Below are 11,347 nucleotides of genomic sequence, written 5' to 3' on the forward strand. Positions count from 1 at the left end.
CACACGCACACGCACACATGCATGCACACACATGCATGCACACACACACACACACACACACAAACGCCCCTCCTTCCCTGACTGTCTCCCAGGGAGATGAGACACCGGACAGTTAATCTCCTCATCAACACATGGATTAATTAATAAAACCAAGACTCCTGCTTATTCTGCTGTCGTGCAGAAACAAGCCGGTCTGGCTCGACCGCCGCGTTCTCAATCCAAACAGCTTTCTCTTCTCCACGTCTTGTTTCAACTCGTATGGAGGCCGTTACGCTCGCCTCCGTGTCGCTCCCTGTGCCTCTCATCTTCCTCAGGAGCCCTGAGGGAGAGGCAGCGTGCACACAGCCTGTCTGTCTGTCCGCCCTGAGGGAGAGGCAGCGTGCACACAGCCTGTCTGTCTGTCAGCCCTGGGGGAGAGGCAGCGTGCACACAGCCTGTCTGTCTGTCAGCCCTGAGGGAGAGGCAGCGTGCACACAGCCTGTCTGTCTGTCAGCCCTGAGGGAGAGGCAGCGTGCACACAGCCTGTCTGTCTGTCAGCCCTGAGGGAGAGCCAGCGTGCACACAGCCTGTCTGTCTGTCAGCCCTGAGGGAGAGGCAGCGTGCACACAGCCTGTCTGTCTGTCAGCCCTGAGGGAGAGCCAGCGTGCACACAGCCTGTCTGTCTGTCAGCCCTGAGGGAGAGGCAGCGTGCACACAGCCTGTCTGTCTGTCAGCCCGGGGCAGCTCAGGCTGTGAGGGCCATAGCCACTTTGTTTAGTCTACATGTCTGCTGGCAGACGTGGCAGAGAGGCTCCTCGGTATCTGGCCTGGCCTATCTCTGCTGCCTGCTGCTGCTGCCTGCTGTGGCTAGCCTACACAGTGCACATCAGTCCCCCGCCAGCGTGTATCGTCTCCTCTGGCCGGCGAGGGTGCAGGAGAAGAGCCCGCACCCAGGAAACCATCGCAAAGACTTGGCTGCGTGGGGGGATTAACGCAGGCCAGCAGCCAAACCATGGTTCACCTGAACTGTGGTGAGGCTGGGCTGTAGTGCACAGCTTGATGGTGAGCTCTCTCCAGGTGCAGGTTCAGGGTTCCCACATGTTCATACACATCCGATTCAATTTTCAAAGACTTTCCAGACCCCAATGCCCTCAAATTCAAGGACCCCCCCAACACAGCATAGACACGGATCAAAGTGAATTACTGTTAGAACACTGACCATTTATTGTATAATAAAAAGAGAGACGGGCTTGAATGTGTGTGAACACTTCTAAACGCTGCTTCTCAACTGTACTGTACGTTTTCAAAAGAAATCTGTTCTCGCACAACATATATAATAAATTCATTCAAATATCAAAAACATTCCCGTCCGTTTGAGACGAGCACTGAGAGAAGAGGCGGTGAAGACTTTGGCGCTGCAGAGCTGTTATGGAGCTGTGATACTGCCGCTGACCTGATGGAGACACATACCAGAGGCCCCCTCAGCTCGGCCCCTCCCACCCAGCCAGCCAGCCAGCCAGCCAGCCAGCCAGCCAGCCAGCCAGCCAGCCCGCGGGGCCCCATTCAGCCCTTTACAGCAGGCAGCAAACACACAGGCCACGCCCACACACAGGCCACACCCACAGCACAGCCTGTTGTGTACAGGCCACGCCCACAGCACAGCCTGTTGTGTACAGGCTGTGTGCACACAGCAAACTGCACGATGCAGGCTCAGCTCAGGACACGGCTGGAGGTTATTCTGGGCCTGCATTCAAATGCTGCTATAATTTCAGTTTTAAGTGGATAATTGTATTTGAGTGGTTTTTGCAAAACATACAAACAGACAGAGAAATATGTGTATGGGTGGTGTGTGTGTGTAAAATGGTAAGTGTGTGTGTGTGTGTGTGTGTGTGTGTGTGTTGGGGTAAAGGAGCGAGTGTCTGGGAAGGGGGGGGGGGGACGCGAGCTAGCCGGCGTGTGATTGGGCGAGCAAGAGGGCTGTTCCAGGCTTAGAAGTTCAGTTCAGCTCAGGTCTTGAGAGGTTAATTTTTCACCCGGGGAGAGAAGAGCTGAGGCCCGAGCGCAGCGCCCCCCCCCCCCCCCCCCCCAGAACCACCCACTCATCACTGTGGCTGGGGGCCTCGCTCGCTTCCAGGGAGAGCGGGAGAAAGAGGACGTGGGGAGGGAGCGGTCGGGGGGGCGGAGTTTGTGTGACTGTGATGACAGCAGAGGAGCCAACTGTCCTAAGCTCAACCAGAACCTCCTCATCTTCTCCTCCCTTACCTCAGTTCAAGCCCATGTGCCTCCCCCAGGGGGCGGCGTGATGATGTCTGACCACAGTTTGCCCTGTTTGGGTCTGTCTGTCTGTCTGTCTGTCTGTCTGTCTGTCTGCCCGGCTGGCACCACTTCTGTCTGACAGCCTGTCTGAGTGACGGCGGTGAATACAGGCGACGGCGCGATGGGAGAGGCGAGGTTTGAACTTGGGAGACTGCGGTCACATGACTGTCTGTCTGTCTGGACGCAGGACGGGGACTTATGTAACGCCGCGCTCCCATTTTCACTCTTCTTTATTCCCACCTCCCTCCCTCCCTCCATGCCTCCCTCCCTCCCTCCCTCCATCCATCCCTCCATCCCTCCCTCCCTCCATCCATCCCTCCCTCCCTCCCTCCCTCCCTCCATGCCTCCCTCCCTCCATGCCTCCCTCCCTCAATGCCTCCCTCCCTCGCCATCTCCTCCTCCCCCCTCTTCAGTGTCGCTGTCACCCGGCGACTCCGCACATCCATCAAGGTCGGAGACGTGATCAATACCCGCTGGCTTCCCTCTCATCTGCCTCGCAGACGCAGACGCGCACGCGCACACACACACACACACACACACACACACACACACACACACACACACACACAAGTGCTCTTCATGCTTATGTAACCATCGACTTATCGGCTCATTTGGCTGCTTATTTTGTTACTGTCCACTAATTGGGGCCCGGGGGGTATTATTGACTGTTTAAACACACACACGACACGCGGGCTTTGGTAGAACTGTCTGGGATTCTGGAGAGGAGGTCCAAAGCAGGGTTTTTCCTGCATAGAGGAATTTCTGGCGCCCCCCAAAGAGGTTTTAGCCACCCCTCAAAAAGGCCCTAAAAGCCCTGTTATTTATTTGAGTTCAGCCAGGACAACCCTGACTGTGCATACTAACTCAAAATCTATCCTTTTTACTGTATCATCTTAGAGAATTTCAAAGTTAAAGTCCCAAATTTCTAAAGTCACGTTCTAAAACTCGGGGTGCACACATTGCTCTATAAGTTCTGACGACTGATTTGAGATCAGGACAGGATCAGGACAAGCACCAACTCAAAAATCAAGCCTTTTTGACTGTATCAATTTAGAGAATTTCAACGTTAAAGTCACATTCATTTTGTATGTTGAAATGACTATATTTGAAACTTGTGGGGCTGTGAAAAGTAACACATTGCTCCGTAATTTCTGACAATGACTGATATATTTGTGTTCAGGATAAGCCTGACTATACGCAGTTGTACGCACGACAGTAAGCTCGATTGTGATTGGTCCTACGATGCTTACTGCCATGGATAGTCACGACTAGTGTCCTCTAGAGAGAGAGAGTGGCGTCAGCGGAGGACCAAAATGCGAGACTCATTAGCCAATGAACAGCCAGGAATGGGTCTCGCGCTACTTTTGCATGCTAAAATAAAGCTGATAATGTACAATTTGATTCAAGGGGGGAAAAACCCTTTCAGAGTACCACACAAACTGTCCATTTTGCTGCAACTCGACAGTGCTGCTTCATCCAATCCTTGAGAGGAAAAAACTGGTCCATTGGAGTGAATGGAGATGTCGGGACTCTTCTATCTACACGGCTCTGGTCACCACCATTCAGAGGCAGGAAAACCCCTGGAAAGGCATGATGCCGACGAGCAAAGGATGATATAGTCAAGAGCAGAGCGGAGGCCATAAGTCAGGATGTGTGAGGACATGAACCTGAGACAGGCAGGCAGAGGGGAGATGGACATTGAGATAGAGGAAGACGTAGCAAGGAGGTAGGAAGAGGGAGAGATAGCAAAGGCAGCACAGTCGGCCAAAATCCAATTAGACAGACAGACAGACAGACAGACAGACAGAGGAGACAGACAGACAGACAGACAGACAGACAGAGGAGACAGACAGACAGACAGACAGACAGACAGACAGACAGAGGAGACAGCCAGAGAGTGCAGCTGCACTGGTCTGCGGTAATGAAGTCACTGGTTTCCAAATAGCAAACAGAGGAAGCCAGAGAGATGCAGCTGTCTGCCGTCTGTGCCGCAGCCTCTGTCTGAGCCCAGCCAGCAGACACACAGAGGAGGGCTGTTCTCTCTGTCTGACGCGCCTGACTCTGAGCCAACAACGCTACCTACCAACACACACGCACGTAATGTTCTCCATGTTGCTCTGCCACGGTTAAGCTAATAGCCAGGTAGGGTTTGGAAATACAGCCAAAATATCCATGTCTTTAAAAAAAATCTTGTTTTTGGCAGTATAACAGTCATATCCCCCCCCCCCCATACATATTGACCGAGAAAAGTTCATGACACCAAACCAAACGAGGTCACACAGGTTTTTTCCTCTATTCAAATTCTGTTTATAACAGAATTAATATGTAACTAAACAAAAAATATATAACAGTCTCTTCGATACAGCGACTTAAAATCCTAACGACAGGTAAGATAACTGATATAGAACATTTAAATCACATTAGCCTTGATTGTCTAAATCTGGGGTGGCCAAACTTTTCGGTTGCGGGCCAAACAATTTTAAGCGTGGCCGCTTTCAACCCGTTTAGACTGAAAGAAATACAACTGTTTTTAGACCAGAAAACCAGGAATCACCTGTTTTCTCCTTTTTGGTTAAAATGGGAAAACGGATTATACTTTAGTACCCCGACTCCCATTCTTAAGTGGACCGCCATGAATTTTGAAAACAAAAACAAAAAATCATGATAGGCCACTTAAAAACGGGCTGCACCGTTGGCCCGCGGGTCGTACTTTGGCCACCCCTGGTCTAAATAAAGGCTAATGTGATTCAAATGCTCTATATCAATACTATCTGCTGGGGATTTTGTCATTGAGTTTTGTAATACATTGACTCAGTCAGACAAGCGCCTGATGACAGGCCTGTAAACATGCGGCCCAAACAAAATGTCCGTGTAGCGAGACAGATATTTCACAAGGAGGTAGGGGGGGGCGGGGGAGAGGGCTGAATGATCAAATGGGAATTTCTTGTTTCCTCTCGTCTAGTCAGAAGTGATGAAACAAAACAAAAACTCCTCTCAATCAAAAGTGACGACACACCGAGTTGTCTCGGAGGAACGCACCAGTGTTTGTCACCCCTGAAGGCCACATTTCACCGTTTGTTGAACACTAAGAGCAAAACTCCTGAGATAAGCCTGGGGCCTGTTGCTGTCCATCGGTGGCGTCTGTCTAGCAAAACTCTATTGACACTGCGGGGATCGGCAGGCTAGCTAGCGGTGCCTGGGGGGGCACAAAGAGTCATTTATAGAGAGTTTTTAACTGCACCTTTTCAAACCAAACACTCCCGACAGGATATGGGACTAGTAGCCAGTGGAGGAGGAGGGGGAAAAAAACTTCCAGAAGGCCCCCTTGTTCGTGTCTCTTCTCTTCCAGCGCTCCCAGAGCTCTCTGCATAAAACCTTGAACTGCTTTTAAATGTGCACATTGACACCGTGTAAATAAGGGCCGTTGGGGAGAGGGTCTGGAGTCGGGGTAAACCAACACACCGGGCGGCCATCTTTCTGAAAGTATGTGGGACTCTAAAAGCTGCGCTGGGCTGGCCTCTCACATCCACTGGGATGTGGAAACTATGAGTCACACGGCCAGCGCAGTGGAAGCCTGCTGACTCACTGGCAGTCTGGAGGATGTTCAGGGTGAGAGACATGTCCGTCTGCCTCACTTCCTGCTCTCTCTCAAACACGTACAGTACACACACTTCCATTACACACACACACACGAGCCGTTTGACTTGGAAGGGAACCCCAGTGTACTGAGCAGAGCAGGCCAGCGCTGGGTCACCTCGTTCTCTGGCCCGCCGACCTTTCACACACCCGTCCATCCTCTCTGGGGGGGGGGGATGGGGCGCCAAAGTCACCTGCTTCCTGAGGCAGCTTTACAGGCATGTGTCTTTCAGGAATTTGCCCATTTGCGATCGTCCGTCTGTCTGTCTGTCTACGTACACACTCACAGACTTAATCGTTGCATAAAAATTTCACTTCCCCACTCTTGCCGATCAAGCCCCGCCCCCTGTGAATAGCAGAACAGTGTGTACTGGAGCCTGACGGTGGCTGACCAAAAAAAAAAAATGAGCAGAGAAATCCCCCGACAAAGAGAGGACAGCACCTGAAAACTGTGGTGAGACAGAGGCTCCAGAGAGGCTGGCAAAGTGTGAGGACAAGATGTGTCATATGGCCCTGTGGTTAGCAGCTCATTACACACAGGGGGAGAGAGGGTGGCAGTGTCGCGTACACATCATCCACCTTGTGTCTGTGTACGTGCGTGCAGATGGCTGGCTGTGTGTGTGTGTGTGTGTGTGTGTGCGCGTTGTGCGTGTGCGTGTGCGTGTGTGTGCCGGAAGTCTGTGAGCGTGTGTTTCATCTGTTGCGTTGAAAACGTCTATGCCTTTGCGAAAGAATGTCTACGTCTTCCAAGAACTGTACTTCCAGCCAAGGCGAAGGAGGAGGAGGAAGAAGATTGGGGGGCGGGAGGAATGCGGTCGGGGCGCTAAGACGAGACAGCAGACGGTATTTCCGCACACTCACACACCAAGTTAAACACACGGGCGAGAGAGAGAGAGAGAGAGAGAGAGAGAGAGAGAGAGAGAGAGAGAGAGAGAGAGAGAGAGAGAGAGAGAGAGAGAGAGAAGAGAGACGAGAGAGAGAGAGAGAGAGGAGAGAGAGAGAGAGAGAGAGAGAGAGAGAGAGAGAGAGAGAGAGAGAGAGGGAGCCATGGCTTCTCCCTATCCCCACACACACAAACAGCAGTGGATGTGTGTGCGCTGCTGAATCGCAGCGCCGCACGGTCGGTCTCGCACCTGCACACACTATAAATACATGATACTCCAGTGCCTGTCTGCTCCACACAGTCTCTCTCTTAACCCACTGCCTGCCACACTACTGTCACAACCAAAGTCCCTTCAGGTCCCCCCTTGTGGTCAAAGTGCTCAAGTCCTGGTCAGTTCTAATTAAATGTAAAATCATGAGGCTGTAGTTCATTCGTTAACAGCACATTTTTCAATTATTATATTCAATGTAGACTTTCAAAGTGTTTTAAAGTCACTTTTTACACTTTGACACAAACCCATCTGCACTGGTTGATTATAAAGTGAAGTGAGAACACCCCTGCTGTAAATACTAGCTAAAAAAGGTAACTGCTCCAATGCCTTCAACTGTAGCTGGTCATGAACAAACGCCACCAAACACAACAAAAACACAACACACCCTTTACCCAGGCCAGAAAACAACACAAAAAACACAACACAACCTTTACCCAGGCCAGAAAACAACACAAAAACACAACACAACCTTTACCCAGGCCAGAAAACAATACAAAAAACACAACACAACCTTTACCCAGGCCAGAAAACAACACAAAAAACACAACACAACCTTTACCCAGGTCAGAAAACAACACAAAAAACACAACACAACCTTTACCCAGGCCAGAAAACAACACAAAAAGGTGTTCCACAGTGGTCATACGGAGGTCATGAGACATAGGCCAGTCAATGGCAGGGAAATAATCTAGAGCTTTTCCCCCACTGAATGCTGATTTTTCAATAGGCGTGTTGCCCTTGTGACTTTGGTACCACACTGACTGACACTACTTTTTTCCACATAGCAAAAATCAAAACAATTGTGAAAAGCGTCCTCTTTGGAACACTCTGCAGTATTCTGGCCTTCAATGATAACTACAGTGGTGATGCAATGAAGCCACTCCCCTTTCAGGGCGGCAGGTTTGCCCAGAGCTAAAAAGGGTCACTGGTGACCAACAGGTTCAATCCATGGCACTGACGAGAATGAAGTCCAGAGGTCATTGGGTGGCTGGTACAACATCTAGATTAGAGGTCCCACCAACACTGCCAAAAAGCCATTTAGCAAGACACTGTACTCTAAAGTCAAGTGTTCCAGAGAAGGTCCTCTGTAGGCAACGTTGTGCTCTTAAAAACCACATTATTCATGGGGCTGGGGGGAGTCTATGAGGAATGTGCAAAAGGACAGATTCCAAGAACTTTGGAAAATTGTCAGTTAATAAGGTCTAAGAACTGATCAGTGATCAGTCAACACTTGTATTCCCAATACAGGAGGCAAAGGGCCTTCTCCTTCCCATTTTGGCCTTTTGGTCAATGCCATTTCCAAGTGACCCCCAGGTGACCCGAGGGAACAAATGATGCATTTCCCCTTCGGCCGAGGCCAGCTGGCCGAGCCTCGTCCGATCAGACCTGGCCAGACATATGTCACCACCTGTCCCAGGCCTCACTCACACATAATAGGTCAGCGCTGGTTTAAGAAAACACCAGCAGTGGGGTTGTTTATTCACACCGACACACAGAACATGGGCCAGGAGCATTACAGAGAGGAGAAGATGGAGGAGAAGACGCAAGCAAGCCAAGACACAGTTACAAAATAAACTGGTATCACCCCCAGAAGATAACTTACTTTGTCTAGCGACCTCTTGAGCTGGTAGTGGAACTTCTCCTTGACCTCGTCCAGCAGCTGCTTGAGCTGCGGCTCCTCGGGCGTGCCCTGGTACTTCCTGGCAAGCTGCAGGTAGCAGGGCCACTTGGCTGAGTCAAAGCCCCAGTGGCAGGTCCTCTTATCGGGCGACTTGTGCGAGTGCATGACAAACTTCTGCGGCGAAAAGAGAAACTGACACTCGACACACTGGATGCAGGGCGCCTCGGGCTGGGTGTAGAAGTGGGGCACGAAGAGGCCTTGACACTTGCCCAGGCACTGGTGCTCCACCTGGAAGCCGGCCTCGCTCTCCTTCAGCGGCGCCGGCAGCTTGCCGCTGAGGTCGGCGGGCAGGGCGGCGCCGGGACGCAGCAGGGCGTTGCACAACCGCTGCGCGTCTGTGAGGGTGATGAGGCCACAGGAGGGCGCGTTGAACGGCAGGATCCCCAGCACCTTGAGGATGTGAAGCTGCTCGGCATCGCAGCGCGAGCAGTAGACGTAGAGCTCGTCGCACACGGCGTTGATCTGCTGCAGCGAGAAGTCGCGGAGCACCGAGTTGAGCACCTGGGGCAGGCAGAGGCGCTTCTCTCCGCCCACGGCGAAGCAGGAGATAGACTCTCCTTCCAGCAGAGAATGGGTGAGCTCGGTGGAGCTGTCGCAGGGAACCAACAGGGGGCCCCCTCCCAGGACGGGAGGGGAGGGCAGGGGTGGCATGCCGGCAGGGGAGTGCTCCCCCGGGCCGGCGCGGGCCGAGAAGGCAGCCGGGCCCCCGAGGGAGCTCTGGCTGCTGAGGGTGAACTGGGCCAGCGTGTGCTTGAGCCCCGGGCTCAGGTCCAGAGCTTTGGCAGAGCCGACCACATGCAGCTCCGCCCGCCCCTCGACATCCACGTCCGAGTCGTGGCGCGGCTCCTCGGCGTGCTCCCTCTTCACCTTGGGGGTCCTGGGGAGGGAATCCAAGCTACGGCGCTTCATGTTCATCTCGGCCATCACCCGCTTTTTGATGGGCGCGTCCTCCAGTCGCTCCCTGTACAGCCGCTTCATGTTGCCCTTGAATGAGGTCAAGTCTTTGAAAGGGGTTTTCAAACTGGTCTGGGTGCTGGCCATGTCTGAGCACGGGTTTATTGTTCTTTCTGTCTGTTGGCTGAGCTCTTGTATTCCTCTAGGTCTGTGTTTTCTTCTTATAGCTTTTCAGATGATACAAATCTTCTGGTATTCACACACATGCATGATGGTGATTAAAGTTTTCTGTGTTTTGGTCTGCTTCCTAAGCAAGAAAAGAAAAGAGAATTTTAGAAAAGAAGGGGGAGGGGGCACTCAGTCTCAATCCAAACTACCACTATTGATTTGCTCCCTGTAGAGGAATAAACAAATTGAAAATCATCTCATCAAAAGAAACGTTGTGGAGCATGAAATATCCATAAGGAGTTTAAATGTTTCATGATAGTTGTCCCGGCTGGGGGCTGAAGAGGTCAGTGGCTGTTTGCATGGACCACTAAAGCCAAATGGCCATTACCATACTTCACACAAACACAAGGCTTTTCAGTCCTTGTAATTGAACCCCGGGGGGAATTTGCATGCAGGCTTTCACCAATGGTAGCGAAACAAAATCTCCCAACACAAAGTGTGAGTTTTAACAAGCAAAACCAGTTGGCCAGACAGACAACCCAAGCGAAATTCACAACGACCCTGCCCCCTCGCCCATTACATTGTTAACTGCAGTCTACACAAGGGTCACAAAATTATCACTTTGCAAATGAGTGTCCTTCCCAGCCATTGTGCCTTCCCCCAGGTCTGCTTACCCCACGCTGACCCCATCAACTGCGTTCAAAACAATTGATAAAAGAGTACAGCAGCCATTCCCTTCATTCAATTGTGACCGACGTGCACAGCTTGACATTCAATGATCGTGTCCAAAGCGGTGTTTCCCCCTCACTCTCTCGCTATTTAGCGGAATTAGCCTACTAAATCCAATCGACCATGGTAAGGTAAACAACAATTTGTATCCCCCAACTTAAAAGGCAATGTAGTTGATAATGGATACTACTACTGCAATACGACACCGAGAGCGGGTAGAGTGGACGCACATTAACGAGACAACCTCTGATTGAAAAGGCAACATCCATCAAATTGTCCTTTGATATTATAATGTAATTCTCCAATTTCGGGGGTTTCGTCTTGTCAAATGTACTAAAGCAATAATAACGCATTTACAGCACCACCTTTTTCCCCCAACAATTGTAATACTATTGTGGTGCAAAATAAGGGCTCGATTCTGAAGCGGACTGTGTGTGGGTGTTTTAAATCACCGTGGAGCGATTGCAAAAGACTGCATTTCAGCTACCAACGTCAATAAAAGGTCTACAGCAGCGAGGTAGCTTCAGCTCCATGGTTTAGCTAAACAGCCTCCAAACAAATTGACGTTTTTTTCCCCAGCAAACAACGTTTCGTTTGATAACAGCGCAGTGTTTTGATGATAACAAGCTAGTGTCTCGGTGCGGTTTGATATCAGGCGATATTTGGAAATCTCACCCTCAACACTCCTCTTGTATCCTTCGCTGCAAGGACACCGCGTATATATACTGCCCTGCTCCTACCCCACCTCCCTCCTCTGTCTGCAAACTGTACTTCGCCTCTTCTGCTGGCT

At 51.2% G+C, this 11,347-nt stretch overlaps 1 protein-coding gene across 1 annotated transcript in view; it reads right to left on the minus strand.

Annotated features, from left to right (window-relative positions):
* The window catches only part of skila (SKI-like proto-oncogene a), a 42,261-nt gene extending 32,417 nt beyond the window's left edge, over positions 1-9,844 (minus strand). The window contains 1 exon segment of the mRNA XM_083653494.1: positions 8,689-9,844. Coding sequence (XP_083509620.1) covers positions 8,689-9,807 — 1,119 coding nt within the window. The 5' untranslated portion in view covers positions 9,808-9,844.
* Positions 9,845-11,347: the final 1,503 nt, after the last annotated feature.

This window comes from Poromitra crassiceps (genome assembly GCF_964638095.1).
Source record: "Poromitra crassiceps genome assembly, chromosome: 17".
Lineage (NCBI taxonomy): Eukaryota > Metazoa > Chordata > Actinopteri > Beryciformes > Melamphaidae > Poromitra > Poromitra crassiceps.